The following is a 25,122-nucleotide window of genomic DNA, read 5'->3' on the forward strand; positions in this document are numbered from 1 at the left end:
GGACTGGATCTGCAAATGCCAAGAATTTAAAGTCCACGGCACCCACCCCCCACCTATAATCTCAAGATTGGCCAAGATCTCCCGTATCGCACCCACCCCCCACCTATAATCTCAAGATTGGCCAAGATCTCCCATATCAAAGGATCAAGAGTCGAGACAAGGGAGATGGTGCAACCCTATCGGGTACCCTTGTGGATATGAAACGGGGCTGAGGTACACCCATTGACCAAAACAGACACACTAGGAGCATGATAAAGTGCACAGATATCACCATAGAAGCTGCCTTTGATACCATATCTCTCCAGTACCTTAAACATTAAATTCCATGCCACTCTGTCAAAGGCTTTTTTAGCATCAAAGCTGATAAGTAATGTAGGATCCATGCTGTGTGTATACCACTTCCAGAGTAGCAAGGATTTATCTGTTTTTAACAGTATGACGACCCCTAAGAAATCTGACCTGTGGGAGGCTATGATTGTAGGAAGCTCTAATGCTAATCTATTGGCCAGCAATTTGGCCTCAAAACAAAGGAGTGAGAGAGGCCTGTATGATGCTGGTAGAGTAGGGTCCTTACGGGGTTTATGAAATACTATGATCTGAGCAAAACTCGAGGTATCAGATAAATGTTTATTAGTAATAATATCATTAAACATGGCTGTAAGGGGCTTAGCAATATCTGATACCAAGAGTTTGTAGAACTCAGCCCTATAGCTATCAGGGCTTGGTGTCTTAAAACAAGAGCTCCCATTAATAGCCCAGGTGACCTCATCTTCCCCAATAGGGCAGTTCAAGGAGGTAATTTTTGACTGAGTTAAAATAGGCAGATCTATACTGGAGAGATATTCATTAGAGTCCAAGTCCGAATCAGTGTCCTCCTTATATAGGGTGGTAAAATTGTGTAAATAGATCATTAATTCCCTGATTATGTATCAGTATCCCCGATCCCCCCTCAGCACCAGGACTTTAGAAGAAGTATGCCTTTCCAAGCGAGCCAGCAGCCTCACACTTTTATCCCCATAAAGTTGATATTCCTAATAGGCTACTGATTTCTTAGCCCTCTGATAAATAAGTTTAAGCGCTGCTTGAGTCAATAAGAGCTGTGTCTTCTAACTTTCTCTCCAGCCTAAGGATGGCTCCATCCTGGGCCCTCCTTTTGGCAGCATAAAACGCTATTATGTCCCCCCCTTAGCATAAGTACATAAGTAATGCCATACTGGGAAAAGACCAAGGGTCCATCGAGCCCAGCATCCTGTCCACGACAGCGGCCAATCCAGGCCAAGGGCACCTGGCAAGCTTCCCAAATGTACAAACATTCTATACATGTTATTTCTGGAATTGTGGATTTTTCCCAAGTCCATTTAGTAGCAGTTTATGGACTTGCCCTTTAGGAAACCGTCCAACCTGTCCCAATAAAGTACAGTGTCTAGACTGTGCATTTGAATAAAGGTCCTATAATCCACCCATTTTTGTCAATTGTAATCTATAAACTCAGTGTCAATGAATAAATCGAGAAGAAACCTCTACATAGGAGACCCCTGATTCTCTTCAGAGGTCCAAATCTCAACCAACACTGGGGCATGATCCAAAATCTGTATTCTCTTGTAGTTTAAAAACATATTTTTTTCAGGACTCTTATACTGAGTAATTGATGCCTATTTCAAAACTCAACTTTGGCTGGACGGCAGAGGGCCTTCTGTGAAACTGTTTTTATATCTGTCCTTTTATATAAAGATATAATTCTTTTCTCATTTTAAGATTGATTGTAAACTGCTCGGATAGCACTGTCGATGGGCGGTATATCAAGTCAGAAATAAACGAAGTAAACTTCATCTTTATTTCTCTCTTTGGTGGTCTTATCCTCATTCTGTGCATTCTTCTTTCAGGTCCCCCACAATATTAATTTTCGTGAGAAGAAAGTAAAACCATCAAAGAAGAAATCAGAAGGGGCTGGGAATGATGAATCGGTCTCATCTAAAGGCAGAGTGTCCCGCTTCCGCTTCTTTCAAGATATCTCAGGTTATTCAGGCGTAAGTAAGGCAATAATATTCTGCTTAAATTTGAAGACTGCCTCAACTTTTACACACAATTCTATCTCTTGACAGGCACAGATGAGATGATGTAACCTGAGTCTCATCTGCACTTTTATTTTGAGTATGCTTTCTTGGTATTGAATAAAAACACAAACTGAGTCTTTCTGTTCCTCTAGGTTTTTATTTGTGGTCCTTCCCCTCACTGGCTTCTCTTAACCTCTCGGGGTGCCCTACGACTGCATCCTATGACAATTGACGGACCAATTGAGTCTTTTGCACCATTTCACAACATAAACTGCCCTAAAGGTTTCCTTTACTTCAACCGCCAAGTAAGCAAATGCCACCACTCCAGGCACTGATCCCTTGTATGGGAAGGACAGAGAGATCTCCTAGATGTGTGTGAGCTCTGTCAGAGTCTGGGGTTTCTGTGTGAGTATAAGAGAGGAGCAGAATGCTCTCAGAGTTTGGAGTCTGTATATGAGCGAGGGGTAGAACACTGTCTGGAGTTTTTGTGTGAGCATAAGGGAGGGGCAGAGCGCTGTCAGGGTCAGGGGTCTCTGTGTATGTGGGAGGAGCAAAGCGCTATCGGGTCTGGGGTCTGTGTGTGTATGAGGGAAGAGCAGAGCGCTCTTGGGTCTGGTGTGTGTATAAGGGTCTGGGGTCTGTGTGTGTGTGTGTGAGGGAGGGCATTGTGCTCTCATGGTCTGGGTTGTCTGTGTGTGTGTGTATGAGGGAGGGCATAGTGCTCTCGGGATCTGAGGTCCCTGCTTGTATGAGAGAGGGGCAGAGCAGTCTTGGGGTCTCTGTGTGTTTATATGAGGGAGGAAAAGAGCGTTCTCAGGGGTTGGAGTCTGTGTGTGTGTGTATGAAGGAGGGGCAGAGTGCTCTCACGGTCTGGGTTCTGTGTGTCTATGAAGGAGGGCACTGCGCTCTCCAGGGTCTCTGTGTATGAGGGAAGAGCATAGCGCTTTCGGGTCTGTGTGTGTATGTGTATGAATGAGGGAGGGCAGAACACTCTTGGGGTCTGAGGTTTCTATATTACTGAGGGGCATAGCGCTCTTCAGGTCTGGGTTCTCTGTATATGAGGGAGGGGCAGCTCGTTCTCAGGGGCTAGAGTCTGTGTTTGTGTATAAGGAAGGGCAGAACGCTCTTCTGGGGTCTCTGTGTTTGAGGGAGTTGCAGAGCACTCTTGGGTCTATGTGTGTATATGAGGGAGGGCAGAACGCTCCTGAGGTCTGGGGTCTCAGTGTGTATGAGGTAGGGGCAAAGCATTCTCAGGGTCCGGGGTCTCTTGTGTGTGTTTGTCTGAGGGAGGGGCAGTGCGCTCTCGGGTGCTGTAGTCTGTGTATGAGGGAGAGGCAGCACGCTCTCGGGGGCTGGGGTCTCTGTGTATGAGGGAGGGGCAGCACGCTTTTGGGGGCTTGAATCTGTGTGTATGAAGGAGGGGTTTTGCATCTTTATGAGGTGCTGCATAGAACACTCACTGTCCATTGCTCTTCTCCTGCAGGGGGAGCTTCGCATCAGTGTGCTTCCTGCTTACCTCTCTTATGATGCTCCTTGGCCTGTTAGGAAGATCCCCCTTCGCTGTACGGTGCATTATGTGTGCTATCATGTGGAGTCGAAGGTGAGTCATTGCTTTTCTCTCTTTTTATCGTTTATGTCTGACACTGTACTAGTGTGAGTGTGTGTATTTGTATAGGACAGGTTTGTGTAGCAACTTTTTATATTTATACCTGTTTAATCAAATGTGCCTATGTATGTGTCATGTGAGACCAGACAGTGTGAAAAGGATTCATATAGGCAGCTGTGCAGAGTGTTAACTAGTGTGTAGCTGTTCGTGTTCACTTGTTCCTTCTCACCCAGTACTTCCCTTGTCCTTAATTGTTTTGTCTGTCTTATTTTTAGATTGTAAGCTCTTTTGAGCAGGGACTGTCTCTCTCTATGTTGGATGTTCAGCGCTACGTGCGTCTGGTAGCGCTATACAAATGTTAATAATAATAATAACTTTAAAATGTTTGAGTAGTATGTGCTCATATAAAACTAATCATCGGTACTAGAGTTCATCAAAATTCTAGCACTTATCTACTGTAAAAAAAACAACGGTTAGTATTGGAGATTGATGATTGAAGCCAGAGGTACCAGCCAGTGTGAGCTCTGTAATAAAGCATGTTTTCTAGTGTTTTGCTGCATTGAATGATTAATTACTGAAAGTCTCCTTTCTAATTTCAAACCAGTTCATTTTAGTCTTAACACTGTAGTTAGTTTTGTTATTATATTAAAGACAGTTTATTTGTTGTGCATTGGATTATTCCGCCTCTTAGAAATACATGCTTGTGCAAAGTTTGTGCCAAGCATTGTTTAATGTTGATTTGGTAACATTGTTCTAAGCATTAGCACAGGGTTGTGAATCCTCCTTTGTTTAATTAGATTCTTCGTGCCTCACCTGGGTTCAGCTGCAGAGTCCTCCCGCAAGATCCCTGCTTCCTTGCCACAACACCTTTAAGTGCGAGATTGAGCAACACGGCACCAGAAGTTTGGGTTGGTCTCACAATATCAAGTCTCGTGAGACTTGAAACCGCGGGACCAATCCGAACTTCTGGTGCCATGCGGCTCAATCTCAGTTGCGGCTGGGATCTCGTCAGAGGAATCTATGTTTCTATTGAGCTTTTGCAGGCCAGAAAAATTAAGTTGGCGGGCTGGGTTTTGGCCAAGACTGCATTAGCAAGTGCATAAGTGACATCTTTAAGGCTAAAGTCTTGTATTCTTAAGCCTCTATTCACTGCATCAAGCATTTAGTTCAGAAAAAAGTGTTTATACTTGGGTCTTCATGGAGTGTAAAATTCCTTGATCATAAAGTTGAACTAAAGATGTTACATTGGGGGGGGGGGGGGGGGAGTAAATCCCAAAAACATTGTTTCACAAGAAGTTGAGGAGGGGGATGTGCAGTGCACTTGTCTAGAACCAGTAAAACATTAGTTTTCTTCCAGTTTACCTTCTCTACAGTGAGCTCATGCTGCTGTTAGAAAGTGGTTATTGAACCAATTAATAAACATTTCTGTGGATACCCATGTTCTCCGAGGACAAGCAGGCTGCTTGTTCTCACTGATGGGTTGACGTCCTCGGCAGCCCCCTCCATCGGAAAGTTTACTAGCAAAGGTCTTTGCTAGTCCTCGCGCGCCCATGCGCATCGCGCATGCGCGGTCGTCTTCCCGCCCGAAACCGGCTCGAGCCGGCCAGTCTTCTTTCGTCCGCGCTCGGTACGGTCGTGTTACGCCGTTCGTGCCCCAGAGAGTCGACCTCGCGCGTCCTTTTCGACGTGTTTTTTTCCTTGTTTTTCTTTAAAAAAGTTCGGGAAGCGCTCCGGAAGTGTTCCGGAAGACCCTTTCGGGTTTTCTGCCCTTCCCGTAATTTTCACAGCTTTTGCCCCGTAAGTTTTCTTTCGTTGTCGGGGTAGGCCTAATTTGGCCTCGGTCGAGATTTTTCTCCCTTTAAATTTTGGTGCTTCAATTTTCGCCATTTCGGCCTTTGATTTCGCCGGCGTGATTTTTCCGCCCATGACATCGAAGCCTTCCAGCGGCTTCAAGAAGTGCACCCAGTGCGCCCGGGTAATCTCGCTCACTGATAGGCACTCTGCGTGTCTTCAGTGTCTAGGGGCCCAGCACCGCCCTCAGAACTGCAATCTGTGTTCCCTGTTACAAAGGCGGACTCAGGTAGCGAGATTAGCCCAGTGGAACGTTTTGTTCTCGGGCTCTTCGTCGACATCGGCACCGGAGGCATCGAGTGCATCGACGTCGTCAGCGTCCGGACCATCTTCCTTGGCTGCCGCTCCATCGACTGCATCGAGGCATCGGACCTCTGCATCGGCGCCGAGGCATCGGGCGACTGCATCGACGTCGGTGGTACCGAGACTTCGTCTGCTGATGTCGTCGGACGGAGGTGCATCGTCAGGAGTGCAGGTGAGGGCTGTCCATTCCCCTGCTGGTGGCGGTGAGCCTTCGGGTGGGTCTCCTCCTACCCTGAGGGCTCCTGCGGTACAGCCCCCCCGGGATCGACCCTCTTCGGTCTCGGCCCCGAGGAAGCGACGGATGGATTCTACGTCCTCCTCGTCGGTGCCGGGGAGCTCCGGTGACATGCTTCGGAAGAAGTCGAAGAAGCATCGACACCGGTCTCCTCCCCGTGTCGGCACCGAGAGCTCTGGGTCGCCGAGGGATTCGGCACCCAGCAGGCATCGGCACCGAGAGGACCGCTCACCCTCTGTTCAGGAGGTGTCGATGCGCTCCACTCTGGACAGCCCGGAACAGCCTCCACGCCCGGAACAGGTTCTGATGTCGACGCCTGCATCGACCTCTCAGCCTTTTTCTGCAGCCACTCTGAACGAGAGCCTCCGGGCCGTTCTCCCAGAGATTCTGGGAGAGCTGTTGCGCCCTACCCCTCCGGTACCGGCGGTGCTTGCGCCTCCGGTACCGTCGAGCGTGGCGCCGGCTGGTCCATCGCCCAGGTTGAGGTCCCCGACGTCGGTACCGCGTGCGGTGCCGACCGCGGCCACCTCCCAGGAAGGCTCCCCGACTACGTCGGCGGAGGGAGCTTCGCCGATGCGGGCGAGGGAGTCTACCTCTCGACGCCCCCATCGTGGACGTGGCTCCACGGAGTCGAGCCGGGCGAGGTTGCAGACACAGGTCCGTGAACTTGTGTCTGACACCGAGGGTGAGGCCTCGTGGGAGGACGAAGAAGACCCCAGATATTTCTCTGACGAGGAGTCTGAGGGTCTTCCTTCTGATCCCACTCCCTCTCCTGAAAGGCAGCTTTCTCCTCCTGAGAGTCTGTCTTTCGCTTCCTTTGTCCGGGAGATGTCTACGGCCATCCCCTTCCCGGTGGTTGTGGAGGACGAGCCCAGGGCTGAAATGTTTGAGCTCCTGGACTATCCTTCTCCACCTAAGGAAGCGTCCACTGTTCCCTTGCATCATGTCCTGAAAAAGACATTGCTTGCGAACTGGACCAAGCCATTAAGTAATCCCCACATTCCCAAGAAGATCGAGTCCCAGTACCGGATCCATGGGGACCCAGAGCTGATGCGCACTCAGTTGCCTCACGACTCTGGAGTTGTGGATTTGGCCCTAAAGAAGGCTAAGAGTTCTAGGGAGCATGCTTCGGCGCCCCCGGGCAAAGACCCTAGAACCTTAGACTCCTTTGGGAGGAAGGCCTACCATTCTTCTATGCTCGTGGCCAAGATCCAGTCTTACCAGCTCTACACGAGCATACACATGCGGAACAATGTGCGGCAGTTGGCGGGCTTGGTTGATGCTCTTCCCCCTGAGCAAGCCAAGCCTTTTCAGGAGGTGGTCAGGCAGCTGAAAGCGTGCAGAAAATTCCTGGCCAGAGGAGTTTATGACACTTTTGATGTTGCGTCCAGGGCCGCTGCTCAAGGTGTGGTGATGCGCAGGCTCTCATGGCTGCGTGCCGCCAACCTGGAGAATAGAATCCAGCAGCGGATTGCGGACTCGCCTTGCCGTGCGGACAACATTTTTGGGGAAAAAGTCGAGCAGGTGGTAGAGTCTCTCCACCAGCGGGACACCGCATTCGACAAGTTCTCCCGCCGGCAGCCTTCAGCATCTACCTCTACAGGTAGACGATTTTTCGGGGGAAGGAAGACTGGACCCTATGCTTCTGGTAAGCGTAGATACAATCCTCCTTCCCGACAGCCTGCGGCCCAGGCTAAGCCCCAGCGCGCTCGCTCTCGTCAGCAGCGTGCGCCTCAGCAAGGCCCCACGGCTCCCCAGCAAAAGCAAGGGGTGAGCTTTTGACTGGCTCCAGCAGAGCATAGCCGACATCCAAGTGTCAGTGCCGGGCGACCTGCCAGTCGGAGGGAGGTTGAAAGCTTTTCACCAAAGGTGGCCTCTCATAACCTCCGATCAGTGGGTTCTGCAAATAGTCCGGCAAGGATACACCCTCAATTTGGCCTCAAAACCTCCAAATTGTCCACCGGGAGCTCAGTCTTACAGCTTCCAGCACAAGCAGGTACTTGCAGAGGAACTCTCCGCCCTTCTCAGCGCCAATGCGGTCGAGCCCGTGCCATCCGGGCAGGAAGGGCTGGGATTCTATTCCAGGTACTTCCTTGTGGAAAAGAAGACAGGGGGGATGCGTCCCATCCTAGACCTAAGGGCCCTGAACAAATATCTCGTAAAAGAAAAGTTCAGGATGCTTTCCCTGGGCACCCTCCTCCCCATGATTCAGCAAAACGATTGGCTATGCTCTCTGGACTTGAAGGATGCCTACACTCACATCCCGATACTGCCAGCCCACAGACAGTATCTGCGATTTCAGCTGGGCGCACGCCACTTCCAGTACTGTGTGCTACCCTTTGGGCTCGCCTCTGCGCCCAGGGTGTTCACAAAGTGCTTGGCTGTAGTAGCAGCGGCACTTCGCAGGCTGGGGGTGCACGTGTTCCCATATCTCGACGATTGGCTGGTGAAGAACACATCCGAGGCAGGAGCCCTGCAGTCCATGCAGATGACTATTCGCCTCCTGGAGCTACTGGGGTTTGTGATAAATTATCCAAAGTCCCATCTTCTCCCAGTGCAGAAACTCGAATTCATAGGAGCTCTGCTGGATTCTCGGACGGCTCGCGCCTATCTCCCAGAGACGAGGGCCAACAACTTGTTGTCCCTCGTCTCGCGGGTGCGAGCGTCCCAGCAGATCACAGCTCGGCAGATGTTGAGATTGCTGGGCCACATGGCCTCCACAGTTCATGTGACTCCCATGGCCCGCCTTCACATGAGATCTGCTCAATGGACCCTAGCCTCCCAGTGGTATCAGGCCGCCGGGGGTCTAGAGGACGTGATCCACCTGTCCACGAGTTTTCTCAAATCCCTATATTGGTGGACGATTTGCTCCAATTTGACTCTGGGACGTCCCTTCCAAATTCCTCAGCCTCAAAAGGTGCTGACCACGGATGCGTCCCTCCTGGGATGGGGAGCTCATGTCGATGGGCTTCACACCCAAGGAAGCTGGTCCCTCCAGGAACGCGATCTGCAGATCAATCTTCTGGAGTTACGAGCGATCTGGAACGCTCTGAAGGCTTTCAGAGATCGGCTGTCCCACCAAATTATCCAAATTCAGACAGACAACCAGGTTGCCATGTACTATGTCAACAAGCAGGGGGGCACCGGATCTCGCCCCCTGTGTCAGGAAGCCGTCAGCATGTGGCTCTGGGCTCGCCGTCACGGCATGGGGCTCCAAGCCACATATCTGGCAGGCGTAAACAACAGTCTGGCCGACAGGTTGAGCAGGATTATGCAACCTCACGAGTGGTCGCTCAATTCCCGTGTGGTACGACAGATCTTCCAGGTGTGGGGCACCCCCTTGGTAGATCTCTTCGCATCTCGAGTGAACCACAAAGTCCCTCAGTTCTGTTCCAGGCTTCAGGCCCACGGCAGACTGGCATCGGATGCCTTCCTCCTGGACTGGGGGGAGGGTCTGCTGTATGCTTATCCTCCCATACCTCTGGTGGGGAAGACTTTGTTGAAACTCAAGCAAGACCGAGGCACCATGATTCTGATTGCTCCTTTTTGGCCGCGTCAGATCTGGTTCCCTCTTCTTCTGGAGTTGTCCTCCGAAGAACCGTGGAGATTGGAGTGTTTTCCGACCCTCATCACACAGGACGAAGGGGCACTTCTGCATCCCAGCCTCCAGTCGCTGGCTCTTACGGCCTGGATGTTGAGGGCGTAGACTTTGCCTCTTTGGGTCTGTCAGAGGGTGTCTCCCGCATCTTGCTTGCTTCCAGGAAAGATTCCACTAAGAGAAGTTACTTCTTCCATTGGAGGAGGTTTGCCGTCTGGTGTGACAGCAAGGCCCTAGATCCTCGCTCTTGTCCTACACAGACCCTGCTTGAATACCTTCTGCACTTGTCTGAGTCTGGTCTCAAGACCAACTCTGTAAGGGTTCACCTTAGTGCAATCAGTGCTTACCATTACCATGTGGAAGGTAAGCCGATCTCAGGACAGCCTTTAGTTGTTCGCTTCATGAGAGGTTTGCTGTTGTCAAAGCCCCCTGTCAAGCCTCCTACAGTGTCATGGGATCTCAATGTCGTTCTCACCCAGCTGATGAAACCTCCTTTCGAGCCACTGAATTCCTGCCATCTGAAGTACTTGACTTGGAAGGTCATTTTCTTGGTGGCAGTTACTTCAGCTCGTAGAGTCAGTGAGCTTCAGGCCCTGGTAGCCCAGGCCCCTTACACCAAATTTCATCATAACAGAGTAGTCCTCCGCACTCACCCTAAGTTCTTGCCAAAGGTCGTGTCGGAGTTCCATCTAAACCAGTCAATTGTCTTGCCAACATTCTTTCCCCGTCCTCATTCCTGCCCTGCTGAACGTCAGCTGCACACATTGGACTGCAAGAGAGCATTGGCCTTCTACCTGGAGCGGACACAGCCCCACAGACAGTCCGCCCAATTGTTTGTTTCTTTTGATCCCAATAGGAGGGGAGTGGCTGTAGGGAAACGCACCTTATCCAATTGGCTAGCAGATTGCATTTCCTTCACTTACTCCCAGGCGGGGCTGGCTCTTGAGGGTCATGTCACGGCTCATAATGTTAGAGCCATGGCTGCGTCGGTAGCCCACTTGAAGTCAGCCTCTATTGAAGAAATTTGCAAAGCTGCGACGTGGTCATCTGTCCACACATTCACATCTCATTACTGCCTGCAGCAGGATACCCGACGCGACAGTCGGTTCGGGCAGTCAGTTCTTCAGAACCTGTTTGGGCTTTAGGATCCAACTCCACCCCCCGAGGGCCCTGTTTGTTCTGTTCCAGGCTGCACTCTCAGTTAGTTGGTAAATTTTTTAGGTCAATCTCAGTTATGTCCTCGCCGTTGCGAGGTCCAATTGACCATGGTTGTTGTTTTGAGTGAGCCTGGGGGCTAGGGATACCCCATCAGTGAGAACAAGCAGCCTGCTTGTCCTCGGAGAAAGCGAATGCTACATACCTGTAGAAGGTATTCTCCGAGGACAGCAGGCTGATTGTTCTCACAAACCCGCCCGCCTCCCCTTTGGAGTTGAGTCTTCCCTTGAAGTGTATTGTCTTGCTACATACTGGACTGGCCGGCTCGAGCCGGTTTCGGGCGGGAAGATGACCGCGCATGCGCGGTGCGCATGGGCGCGCGAGGACTAGCAAAGACCTTTGCTAGTAAACTTTCCGATGGAGGGGGCTGCCGAGGACGTCAACCCATCAGTGAGAACAATCAGCCTGCTGTCCTCGGAGAATACCTTCTACAGGTATGTAGCATTCGCTATCTCTTGTTAGCATAATAATGCACAGCTGGATAGCATGTACCTTTGAAACATATCACATGTTGGCTTTTCCCAGTTTTCCCAGTTAGTGCCAACTTTAATTTGTGTGTGTTTGCAGCATTGGCACATGCAAGAGCAGTCACCTTGTCCTTTGCGTCCTTGAATCCTGTTCATGCTCTTTCATCAGGGACATAGCACCAGTAGAGAGCTGCTTATTATATATTGTTTATTGAAAGTCTTACATTCTGCATTATCTCAGATATTCTAAGTGGATTATAAATTTACATACATAATTTTGGTAAAATCATAACAAATATGAATATCACATCAATAATAAAATAAAACATAAAATGAAAACAAAATATATCAACTAAACATTACATCCCACAAGTTCCGTACCTGAACAGATGTAATAAGCAAAAAAAAAAAACAAAAAAAAACTTTTGTCAGCATTGTGAATTTGTTCAGGACTAAGGTTTTCATCTGATATCATCTTGGCAAATTCTTCAATGTAACTTAATCAGCAGAAACTTTTTCACCGCAGATTTTGAAATATTTTACACCATGACACTTCTTAAATTTGTACAACCAACCTTCAGTATTCAGTTCTTCATGGTATTTTCTAGCTTGTTTCATGACCATCAAACCAGTCGGTGGAATACGTTCACTTTTCGTTGTTGAGCCTATTCAATTGGTACACGGTCCAGATCTTCATTTTTTGCCCTATGCAATTTTTCCCTATTTTTTATTAGTTTCTGGTCATCTCTGTCACTGTAAAACTTCCAACTTAATTTATTAACAGACTTTGTTTTTTTGAGTCGTATATGGTAGTAGTTCCCACACCGTAATCCACTTCCAACTCTAATAACACAGAACGAGGGATCCCTCCTTCATCCAGACCCTCACTCTCTGGCCCTGACAGCTTGGTTCCTGACGACATAGATCTGCATTCATTGAACCTTCCTCGTGAAGTCTCTGCAATATTTCTTGCTGCAGAAAACTTTCCACAAAAAAATGTTACCATTTAAAATGGACTTATAAATATAACTCTCAAAGTAATTGGCAAAAGTAAAACTCTCAAAAGAACACAATTATAACTCTGTGAGGTGCATTCGTATTGTTTGAAAGGGTAAGGGAAAAAGACTCTGATTCAAGCCTAACCTCCAACCCAATGGTTATAAGTTAATAAGGGTAGAGTGTATATAAATGTTGGGTATATTTTTCGTCATAGGCAAAAAACCCTTTGATATACATGAATGCTATCTCCACAGAGTATATGAGAGATCCAAATAAAACATGAAAGAATCAAATCCAAACTTAGCTTTCAAGTGTGAGTGCAGGGAAATGTGTGAGTCATTTGTTCAACATGCCAACTCTGGCCATAGTTTTGCTAGAGAAGTGCTGTATCAAGGCGTGAGTAACCAGAAGAAATCACTCACGTTAGCAAGCAGGAAGTTTGTTCGTGAGTGATTTCTTCTGGTTACTCATGCCTTGATACAGCACTTTTCTAGCAAAACTATGGCCAGAAGAAAGAGTTGATGGATAGAAGGTAATGAGAGATGTGGAGAATGTTAGTCCAAACTGAAAGGAGCAGTTTTTACATACATAATTTTGGTAAAATCATAACAAATATGAATATCACATCAATCAATAATAAAATAAAACATAAAATGAAAACAAAATATATCAACTAAACATTACATCCCACAAGTTCCGTACCTGAACAGATGTAATAAGCAAAAAAAAAAAACAAAAAAAAACTTTTGTCAGCATTGTGAATTTGTTCAGGACTAAGGTTTTCATCTGATATCATCTTGGCAAATTCTTCAATGTAACTTAATCAGCAGAAACTTTTTCACCGCAGATTTTGAAATATTTTACACCATGACACTTCTTAAATTTGTACAACCAACCTTCAGTATTCAGTTCTTCATGGTATTTTCTAGCTTGTTTCATGACCATCAAACCAGCAGATCTTTATGTAAAGAAAGTAAACAAAAGCAAGAGAAAAAGGAAACCAATATGGTTCTCCAAACAAGTGGCTGACAAAAGCAAAAGAGTTGGCATACACAAAAGAAAACAAGAAGAGGATCACAGAAGATATTGCTGGATAAAACTGAAAGAAGTGAAGAGAAGAAGAGATTATGGGATGAAACTGAAAGAAGTGAAGATAGAAATGTGGCTGACAAAAGCTCAGAAGAACAAATAGCTAAAGATGTAAAGAATGGTGACAAAACTTTTTGTAGGTATATTATTGAATGGAGGAAGGCTAGAAATAGAATTATGAGACTGAAAGATACTGTGAACCCCTATGTGAAGAATAATGATGATAAAGGGGACGTGCTTATCAAATACTTCTGTTCTGCCTTCACGGAAGAAAATCCTGGAGAAGGACCTCGATCAGCTAATAAAAGTACATATGAAAATGAAATTGATAGGCCAAGTTCAGTATTTTGCCTGATGTTTCCAGGTCCACTCAACTCCGGTATAAGGCCTTTTTAGGCCTGAAACCTAGAGGGATGGCTCGCGGAGCAGTTTTTTTCTTAAATTTCCATTTAAATGTATCATCACTTTTCAGGGGAAGGAGTATGTCTTTTGGAAATCTATGCAGTTGGAGAGTTTCATTAAAATTCATGAGAAATGATGGTGTAGTTAGGAGTTAATATAATGATGCCATTTATAGAGTATACACACCTGATATTGTTTTCTTTGTCCATGGATAGAGGTATTTGATATTCTCTGTCCTTGACATGGGCTTGAATGTAATCTTGTTTTTGTAATGTATCTTGGAGCTTGATTTATTGTAATTTATGTCCTTTTTCTTGTATGGCATGGAAATTTGAAAATTCTCAATTAAAAAAAATGAAGTTGATATCACAACATTCATGGAAGAAAATGTTTAGGAACAAATTGAAAAACTGAAGGTGGGCAAAGCCATGGGATCGGACAGGATCCATCTCAGGATATTGAGGGAACTCAGAGAGGTTTTGGCGGGTCCTCTTAAAGATTTATTTAATACATTTTTGGAGGTGAGAGAGGTTCAGCATGATTGCAGAAGGGTGGATTTGGTACCTCTTCACAAAAATGGAGACAGAAGATTTGGGAAACTACAAGCCAGTAAGCCTTACATGATAGGAAAGTTAATGGAGGTGCTACTCAAGGAAAGGATAATGAATTTCCTGAAATCCAGTGGATTACAAGATCCAAGGCAACATGTTTTACCAAGGAAAATCATCTCATACAAATCTGCTTTCTTTGGCTGGATGACTAAAGAATAGGATCGTGGACTCGTGCTAGATGTAGTCTACTTGGATTTAAGCAAAGTGTTTACATGATTCCTCATTGGAGGCTCTTGAATAAACTCAGTGGTCTAAAGTTAGGACCCAAACTGGTTGGTCGACTGACAAGCGATAGAGATTGGTGGTAAATAGAATTTAGTCAGAGGATAGAAAGGTAAGTAGTGAAGAGCCGCGGGGATCAGTACTGGGGCCAGTTCTATTAAATATATTTGAGAGACATTGCTGAAAGGTTAAAAGGAAGTTTGCCTTTTTGTGGATAATGCCAAGATTTGCACCAGACTGGATACCTCAGAGGGAGTGGACAACATGAGAAGGGATTTGCAAAAATTAAAAGAATGGTCTAATGTTTAGCAGTTAAAATTGAATGCAAAGAAGTGCAAAGTGATGCACTTAGGGTGTACAGATCCAAAAGAACAGTATGCAAAGATTGATATGCATGGATCAGGAGAGGGACCTTGGAGTAATAGTGCCTGAGGACCTCAAGGCGGCAAAACAATGTGATAAGGGAGTAGCTGTAGCCATGAGAAATTCTAGGCTTCATAGAGAGAGGCATAACCAGCAGAAGAAAGGCGTTTTTGAGTTCCATTTGGAGTATTATGTTCATTTGTAGCGACTATCCCCCCAATATTCAGCCAGCAACAGGCAGCACTTTGCCCACCACTGGCATTCAACCTGGATATTCAATGCCAGGTCGTTTCCAGTGACTGGCATTGAATATCCGGTTCTTGCAACACCGGTTAGCGCATGACCTGTTAAGTCAATATTCAGACTTAACTGGCCATGGTTTAATGGGCAAAGATAGAACCACTATTTATGCAGTATTATTTGCCCGTTAAACCTAGCTGGTTAAGTTCTGAATATGGGGACATAACCGGTCATGCCCCCAGAACACCCCCCAACATCAGTGGCTTTAGTTTTGGCGTTAAGCAGGCATTTTCAGCAATGATAAGTGGTTAAATGCTGTTGAAAATGACCAGTTGTCTGCCAAGACATGAGCTAACTGGTTGGTGGCCGTTCCCAGACGGTTAACTCACGCTGAATATCAGCCAGCATGTCTCTTCAAGGACATAAAACTTGAAACGGTTCAGAGGAGGGTGACAAAATGGTATAGGGTTTGCACCAAAAGACATTTGAGAAAAAGCTGGAAGACCTGAATATGTATACCTTAGAAGAAAGGAGAGAGAGGGGAGATTTGATACAAATATTTAAGTACCTGAACAGTATTAGTATACAAACAAATCTCTTCCAGAGACGAGGAAGTGGTAGAACTAGAGAACATGAATTGAGGTTTCAGGGCTGTAGACTTAAGAGTAATGTCAGCAAATACTTTTTTACAGAGAGGATAGTCGATGCCTGGAATGCTCTCTTGATAGAGGTGGTGGAGACTAAAACAGTAAGAGAACTTTAAAAAATGAATAGGATAAACACAGGGGATGCCTAAATAGAAAGAGAATTTAATCAAAACATGGCTGTTGAAGTGCTATGTTGGTGTCCCGTCCGTGGCCGTGCCAACCCTCAGACTTACCCTGTTTCTGGGAGTCAGTGTCTGTGCTGGCTTCTGCTTGTCTCTGTGTCTGTGTCTGTCTTAGGTTCTCTCTGGCTCTGTGTGCTGATTGCCCTACTGAACCTCACCTGTGTGGGCTATGCCTCTTCCAAGATGGCTGCCGCCTCTTCCTCTCTGCCAGTATCCAAGATGGCTCCCGTTGTTCCTTCCTATGGGATGACTGCTTTGTGTGTCAAGCCTCTGTTTGGTTGCAAGGTGATTGCTGCAGCTGTGGCTCTGGTGTTGATGAGCTTTATTAGTGACTTGAAGACTACAGTCCTGGCCTTTGCATCTCATCTCATCTAAAGGTCCTGGTGTATAGAGTGCCCTGTACACAGTTTCAGTGTTTGCTCTGAGTGAGTTTCTATGTTTGTGTATACTAGCTAGCTTAGGCACCGTGTGGCTTGTAGCCTGTGTATAGCTTTGCTAGTGCTCTGTGTTTGTGTAGACTAGCTAGCTTAGGCACCGTGTGGCTTGTAGCCTGTGTATAGCTTTGCTAGTGTTCTATGTTTGTTCAGACTAGCTAGCTTAGGCACCGTCTGGCTTGTAAGCCTGTGCATAGCTCTGCTAGTTCTCTGTGTTTGTTTCCAGTGTATGACTAGTTAGCTTAGGCACCGTCTGGCTTGTTGCCTGTGCATAGCTCTACTAGTTCTCTGTGTTTGTTTCCAGTGTATGACTAGTTAGCTTAGGCACCGTCTGGCTTGTTGCCTGTGCATAGCTCTACTAGTTCTCTGTGTTTGTTTCCAGTGTATGACTAGTTAGCTTAGGCACCATCTGGCTTGTTGCCTGTGCATAGCTCTACTAGTTCTCTGTGTTTGTTTCCAGTGCATGACTAGTAGCTTAGGCACCGTCTGGCTTGTGGCCTGTGCATAGCTCTGCTAGTTCTCTGTGTTTGTTTCCAGTGATAGACTAGCCAGCTTAGGCACCGTGTGGCTTGTAGCCTGTGCATAGCTCTACTAGTTCACTGTGGTTGTTTAGTGTTAGACTAGCCGCCCTTGCTAGTCACTATCCCAAGACTGTGTTTGTTCCTAGTGTTAGACTAGCCGCCCTTGCTAGCCACTATCCCAAGACTGTGTTCCGTTCAGCTAGCCGTCCTGCTAGCCCTCCTGCGGAGACAGTGACTTCAGCTAGCCGTCCTGCTAGCCACCTCCAGAGACAGTGTTGCATCTCCTGCTAGCCGTCCTGCTAGCCCTCCTGCGGAGACAGTGACTTCAGCTAGCCGTCGTGCTAGCCACCTCCAGAGACAGTGTTGCATCTCCTGCTAGCCGTCCTGCTAGCCCTCCTGCGGAGACAGTGACTTCAGCTAGCCGTCCTGCTAGCCACCTCCAGAGACAGTGTTGAATCCTGCCGACTGCCAGAACCCGGACAGACCCTGCTTGTCTGCCTTGCCTTCGCCTAGGGGCCAGGGGGCACCCCTGGACCTTCATTCCTGCTGTTCCTGTAAGTCCTACCGGCTGCCAGAACCTGAGGGCTCAACCCGAGGGGGAAGGCAGTCAAGTGTAGGTGAAGCCTAGGTCCAGGGTGTTCCAGTTCCGCGGGTTCCGCTCCAGTGTGTTCCAGTCCAGCGGGTTTCACCCCTGTATGTTTCAGTCCAGTGGGGCCACTCCAGTGTGTCCAGTCCAGTGGGCCCCACTCCAGTGCGCACCCGTCCGGTGCGTTCCAGTTCCGAGTGTTCCGGTGTAGAACTCCAGTCCGGAGTTCCGGTCCAGTCTTATCTCCTCTCTACCTGGAAGGTGATTTTGCCTAAAGGACTCACAAACCCCGCGCTTCCGGGGAAGAAGCCTGAAGGTATGCCAAGGTCCTCGAGAGCGCGGCAAGCGCGAGAGACGCGACAGTTGGGCAGAGAGTTGGGACAAACTTCTACGGTCGTGTCCTGTAAATGGCAAAATATGGATGTGGATTCGGCACCTCCAGCAATTGGGAACTAAGGCCAGTGCTGGCCAGACTTCTACAGTCTGTCTCCCATAAATGCAAAAGACAGATGAAGATCAAGTCTGCGTATTGTAAATCTCATATGCTGTGAGTGAGGGTGCTGTACATTTCAAGTGGGAGCGAAACACATCTTAACCCATTAGTGCCCAATGTTCCCATATTTGTTCCCACATATGGGAACATTGGGCACTAATGGATTAATTTTGAAATTAGTTATTTAAGTACTATTAATACTTTTGGTATAAGCATATATTGTTACAAGACTACATCACATTTAACTGCCTATATGTGGTTGGACTGATGGCAAATTGCCAACCAGTGTTTAACCATGAATGATTATAACCTGCACAGAGTGGCAGGTGTGGCTCAGGCCACCTTGTTGGTCAGACTGGATGGATTGTGTGGGTCTTTATCTGCTGTCATTTACTGTATTGCTATGTTTTTAATTCTAGAAGGAAGTTTTCCTATCACAATTCAAGTACTACAGCGAGTGTTAACATTAAACATGAGATACTGAGATAATTTTTCTTTCTGTGGGATGTAGAGGCATTCACCTGTGAGTCAGACATGATGTCCCAGGAAATGTGCTGTTCTGGTGCCAAGATTTGAGATGATAGAGAGAATCTGCCAAGGCTCAACAAGCCTACTGACCAGTATTAAATTTTGCTAATCATTGTTGGTACAGATGGTACTACTTGGTATCTACCTGAACTTATGAAGTGACTTCATGGATCTGATAAAGCAGATAGGTACGCTAATGCATTCTCAATCCTCCCTGTGGAAGGTAAAGGCTGAGGTCGAAAAGCTCACATCCTGGAGATAAATGCAGGGCTGCCTAGATGGTGTCATAGAGAGCATTTCTGCTTCCTGGGCCATTCGATGGTTTTCCAAGGGCTGATGAGCAGAGGTGGCATCTGTGTATCAACAAAGGAGAGAAGTGTCTTCTGCAGCAGACTGGATAACCTACTGAGGAGGTCTTAAACTAGGATCGACAAGGATGGGGTGAACAAAGGCCAACTTTCATCTGGGTGCATAGAGCATCTACAGATGCTTAGACTCCCAAGTGTTGGAGACAGAAGTAACCCTGACTGTATTTGTAACTGACAGAAGAGTCCGTGACCTATGCTTTCCTCCCTGTTTTGGTGGAAGGTTACAGGACAGATGGGTACTTGACTGAGAAATGTATTACTGATGTCCTTAGACCTAAGGTAGCACAGTTAACTCTGATAAATGGAAATTGAGACATACTTACAAGATTTTCAACATTTTATTTGTTAGATCCGCATCTAAAATTTGTCTTTTTTATTTCCTTAATTTTTTTGTGGAAATATTGTCCTTCATTGGTCTAACTCACTGCAAGCTGTTCTTGTGCCCCACAGGTGTATGCTATTGCCACCAGTGTTGGTGAGATCTGTGCTCGAATTCCTAGGATGACAGGAGAAGAAAAGGAGTTTGAGAATATTGAACGAGGTAAGGACCCTGCAGGAGAATTGATGTAGGAGGGGAGAAACCCCAGGAAAAGAGTGCATAAGGTGGGAAGATACTGATGGGCAATAATCATGGTAGAACTTCCAGAGTAATCACTTTGGCTTGCAAAACAGTGTGCTACTGCAGTGGCTGGAACCAGAGGGGCATTGGAATGCATAATACTTCTGTACAGTACATTGATGATGCCCCACCTAAAATGTTGTGGAGGCTGTAAATGAAAACATGTATAACCAGGATGGAAGTGATCTAAAGAAGGGCTAAAAGATGGAGCAGAGTCTGCACCAAAAAGACTTAAGGGGTGAAATTTTAGAACGGGTTAAGCCCTGTACCTAGCATACCAAGTTTTAGCTCGTTACGACTAAATGTTTTCCTAGATGCACATGGGTTAATTTTGTCTGCCTTTGTTGTGACTGTCTTTTGTGCATTATGGTTAGGCGGTTAAGTCTTCTCCATAGCTGTCCGCATTTGAGTGGTTAAATTTAGCCATGCGACCTTGGTTGGTTTTAAGTGAGACCAAACTATCCACCTACCTCAGAGTTGGGAAGATAGACCAGGGTAATATAATAGTATGTTAGAAGCATGAAATATCTCAGAAATGTAAGTAATATACAAGAAGCAAAACTCTTTTCCTTAGCATCTTCACCAGACCAGACGTGGGCTGTGCCCATTGGCCAGCGGATGGAAACAACTGACTTCTAAAAGAACATAATTTAACAAAAGCAAACACACAATCTCCCCCCCCCCCCCCCCCCCCCCCACACTGCATGCACACCACCCCTCCCCTCATACCTCCTCGCAAAACAATCTTTTCCCCCTAGTGTAGAATATTCTCCCTAAGGATCTGATCACACCGAGTCCCCTCCTCTCGCCCCACCCCCAAGCATTTCAAAGGTAATGAAAAATGTTTATCCCTTAATACACATATGACATGTTGCAATCACGCTCCAAAATTTTAGACAGTTCTATACTTCCCAATAGCATTGTAAAAGTTTGAGATCTGTGGCCTCCGTCTATGCTGTGTCTCCGATTGACAGCAGGCGTCACTCATCACAGTCTCGGGCTTTACCTTCGGACCATAATGATATGTAGTCCTGCAAACGCTAAAGAAATTCGTGAGCAGTTATTTTCAACCTGTAGTCCACACTCCAGCCTCAACAGCTGCAAGCATAATGAGTTCAAACCTTCTGGTGTCAGGTGGCATGGAAGCTGCGACCTGGATGAGGCATCAAGCATTGCTCGACATATTTCCTCCTGCCAACTCCGATTCCAGTTCAGTAGCATATTGTAAGGCCTCTATGCAGGACGTGAAAAAACTGGTTGTACCAGTATGCAAGATCTTCAGGCATGCTGGGTAAAGTAGGGCAAATAGTATTTTTCATATGTAGCATTTTAGAAGTTTCAGAGAATAACCGGTGCAGTGCAGCTACCACCACCGAAAAGTCTGAAAGCAGAGAATTTGGTGATTTTCATATTGCTTCGAACCCTTCAGCCTCAGGGCCCTTAGAATCTCCTGCTTGTGTACATAGTTGAGTAGCTTGAAGATTATACTTCTCATTTGGGGCTCTCCCGGTCTGACCGGTCCCAAGCGATGGACACGTTTAATCTTTAATGGGCCCTCTGTTTGTAAATTCAGTGTCTTGGGCAGCCAAGTTGCCAGGAAGCCTCGCAGTTCAGTGTCTTTTATCGTCTCTGTAAGTCCAACCAATCTAAGGTTGTTTCGACATGCACAGTTTTCCAGATCATTCTTAGATTCTAATTGTTCTAGCTTTTTCTGCAGCGTTTGCTACTGGGTTTCCAGTTGTAAGCATTTTTCTCCGAGGACAAGCAGGCTGCTTGTTCTCACATGTGGGTCGAAGTCCGCATTGGCCCGGGAAATTGGCAATTTTGCCAGCAAAATATAAAAAAAACGTTTCCAGAATCTTCTGGCGCGCGTGCGCGGCTGTCTTCCCGCCCATCGCGTGAGCGTTCCTGCTCAGTTACTTTTTCTCCACGGTGAGGTGCGGTCGAATTTTTCCCTGCTCCTCACAGGCCCGGGAAAGAGTTTTCTGCATTGTCTTTTTGTCTTTTTTTTTTCTTCTTTTTTAGTTGTAGAATTTACAGTAAAAAAAAAAAACTCCCATAGTTTTTTTTTACTTTTTTGCCCCTTTTTAAGTTTCCTTTGTTTTTCGACGCAGCCAGCTTAGGTCACACAATCGGGTTGCTCCTCTTTTATTTTTCAAGGCCTTTTTTTCTTTTAACAGGCACAATCGTGTCCTTTGATTTCGCCGAAGCTGTTTTTTCTTCCATGTCATCGAAGGCACCCAGCGGCTTCAAACGTTGTACTCGGTGCAACCGGACTATCTCGGGTACCGATACCCATGCTTGGTGTATCCAGTGCCTTGGGCCCGACCACAGCCCAGCCGCTTGTAGTCTGTGTCTTCGCACGAAGAAACGGACCCAAGCGTCTCAAGAGGTCCAATGAGAGAAGCTTTTTTGGGGCTTAGTCCGGTCCTTCGACATCAGTACCGAGGTTGGCGGCATCAACGTCGGGAGCGAAGGTAATGGTTGCAGAACGACGAACTCGTGCTGGGAGCAGTGAGGCATCAAGTGGGTCTCCACCTGTCTCAAGGTCTCCTGTTACGCAGGCCCCCCCGTGACTGACCTTTGTCGGACCCGGCCCCGAGGAGACGTGAGGATTCCACGTCTTCCTCATCAGTACCAAGGAATCTCAATGACGGGCATCGAGCGAAGGCGAAGAAGCACCGTCATCGTTCTCTTTCGACACACGGTGCCAGGGTGTCAAGGGATTTGGCGCCGAGAGAATCGCTCCCCCTCTATTCAAAACGTGCTGATGTGTCGGTCTAGCAACCCGGTACCTGCGCCCGAGCCTCGACAGATTCTGCCACCGGCTCCTATCCCGACCCCGCAGCCTTCTCCAATGGCGGCTCTCGACGAGCGCATCAGGACCCTGCTTCCAGAGCTTCTGGAAGGGTTACTGTGCCAGGCTGCTTCGGTGTCAGGGATGCTTGCGTCTTCTGTACTGTCGGCTACAGCGGTCTCTGGCCCTTCGCCTGTGGTGAGGTCCCCGACCTCAGTGCCAGCTGCCACCCAGGTCGACTCTCCGGCGTCGGTGGAGGAAGCTTCACCGGAGTCCAAGCAGGCGTCAACTTCTCGGCACTGCCATCGAGGACATCGAGGCAGGCTCAGTTTTGGACTGCTCTGAGAAATGTCTTCTCCGATACTGAAGATGAGCACTCGTGGGAGGAGGATCCCAGGTACTTTTCTTCTGACGAGTCCTTTGGGATTCCTTCTGAACCTTCCCCTCCACCAGAAAGGAGAATGTCTCCACTGGAGAGTTTATCTTTTACCTCCTTTGTCCGGGAAATGGCTGTGGCTATTCCCTTCCCTATGGAGATTGAGGATGAGCCCAGGGATGAGATGCTCGAGGTCCTGGATTATCCTTCTCTACCTAGAGAGGCTGCAACGGCTCCTTTGCATAATTTACTCAAGGAAGTTCTTATGCAAAACTGGTCGTTCCCTTTGTCTAACCCCGTGATCCCGAAAAGAACTGAATCCCAATATCAGATCCACAGGGAACCTGGATTGATAAAGTCTCAGCTACCTCACAATTCCATGGTGGTGGACTTCGCTCTCAAAAGGGCCAAGAGTACTAGGGACTATGCCTTAGTGCCCCCAGGCAGAGAATCTAGAACCTTGGACTCTTTTGGGAGGAAGGCGTATCAGGCCGCTATGCTCACTGCCAAGATCCAAACCAGCTCTTCACGAGCTCTTCACGAGCATCCACTTGCGGAATTCGGTGAGGCAACTGACTAGCTTGGTTGGTGCACTCCTTCCGGAGCAGGCCGAGCCTTTTTGCAAGGTGGTCAGGCAGCAGAAGGCGTGTTGAAAATTCCTGGCCAGGGGTACGTTCAACACTTTTGATGTAACATCCAGAATCGCTGCCCAAGTTATAGTGATGCGCAGACTCTCATGGCTGCGTGTCTCTGACCTGGATCATTCGGTCCAGCAGTGGATGGCTGATGTTTCTTGCCAGGGGGATAACCTTTTTGGTGAGAAAGTAGAGAATCTAGTTGACCAGCTCAAAAAACACAATGATGCTCTGGATTCTCTCTCCCGCCGGGCGTCTTCTGCTACTACCTCCTCATCTAGGAGGTTTTTTGGAGGAAAGAGGAGTGCTCCCTATTCCTATGCTAGGTGTAGGTACACTCCTGCTTCTCGGCAGCCTACCCAGGCTCAGTCCCAGTGCGCTCGTTCTCGTCAACAGCGTGTGCCTAAGGCCTCTGTGGCTCCCCAGCAAAAGCAAGGGATGGGCTTTTGACTGGCTCCAGTTCAGCATAACCTCAGAGAAAGTGTCCGTGCCAGACGACTTACCGGTCGTGGGGAGGTTGATATTTTTTCACCAAAGGTGGCCTCTCATAACCTCCGATTGGTGGGTTCTTCAAATTGTCTGATCAGGATACACCCTCAATCTGGTATCCAAGCCTCCAAATTGCCCACCGGGAGCTCATTCTTACAGTTCCCAGCACAAACAGGTACTTGCAGAGGACCTCTCCGCCCTTCTACAGACCCAAGCAGTCAAACCCGTTCCACCAGGGGAAGAAGGGCTGGGATTCTGTTCCAGGTACTTCCTTGTGCAAAAGAAAACGGGGGATGCGTCCCATCCTAGACCTAAGGGCCCTGAATTTTTTTCTAATCCAAGAAAATTTCAGGATGGTTTCTCTGGGCACCCTTCTTCCCATGATTCAGGAAACCGATTGGCTATGCTCTCTGGACTTAAAGGAAGTATCTTTGATTTCGGCTAGGAACACAGCACTTTCAGTACCGTGTACTGCCTTTTGGCCTGACGTCTGCGCCCAGAGTGTTTACCAAATGCCTAGATGTAGTCGCAGCGTCGCTGCGCAGACTGGGAGTGCATGTGTTTCCTTATCTCGACGATTGTCTGGTGAAGAGCACCTCAGAGGATGGTGCTCTGGAGTACATGCGCATGACTATTCGGGTGCTAGAGTTACTGGGGTTCATCATAAATTATCCCAAGTCCCATCTCACCCCAGTCCAAGAATTGGAATTTATTGGAGCCCTGTTGGACACTCAGACAGCTCGAGCTTACCCGAGACAAGGGCGGACAACCTTTTGTCCCTGGTGTCCATGGCTCGAGCGTCCCAGCAGATCACGGCTTGGCAGATGTTGAGACTTCTGGGGCACATGGCTTCCACAGTTCATGTAACTCCCATGGCACGTCTACACATGAAATCAGCTCAATTGTCCCTAGCTTCCCAGTGGTGTCAAGCTACGGGGGATCTAGAGGATGTGATCCAACTGTCCACTGACTTTCAGAATTCCCTTCAGTGGTGGACGATTCGATCCAATTTGACCTTGGGACGTCCATTCCAAATTCCTCAGCCACAAAAAGTGCTGATGACGGATGCATCCCTCCTGGGGTGGGGAGCTCATGTAGATGGACTTCACACTCAAGGAGCTTGGTCCTTTCAGGAAAAAGGTCTGCAGATCAACCTCCTGGAGCTAAGAGCGATCTGGACTGCTGTAAAGGC

General features: G+C 47.6%; 1 protein-coding gene across 1 annotated transcript in view; it reads left to right on the plus strand.

Moving 5' to 3' along the window:
* The window catches only part of CPSF1 (cleavage and polyadenylation specific factor 1), a 297,206-nt gene that overhangs the window by 211,846 nt on the left and 60,238 nt on the right, over positions 1-25,122 (plus strand). The window contains 4 exon segments of the mRNA XM_030220640.1: positions 1,884-2,027; positions 2,207-2,359; positions 3,538-3,654; positions 19,465-19,555. Coding sequence (XP_030076500.1) covers positions 1,884-2,027; positions 2,207-2,359; positions 3,538-3,654; positions 19,465-19,555 — 505 coding nt within the window.

The sequence above is a fragment of the Microcaecilia unicolor genome, chromosome 1, assembly GCF_901765095.1.
Source record: "Microcaecilia unicolor chromosome 1, aMicUni1.1, whole genome shotgun sequence".
Lineage (NCBI taxonomy): Eukaryota > Metazoa > Chordata > Amphibia > Gymnophiona > Siphonopidae > Microcaecilia > Microcaecilia unicolor.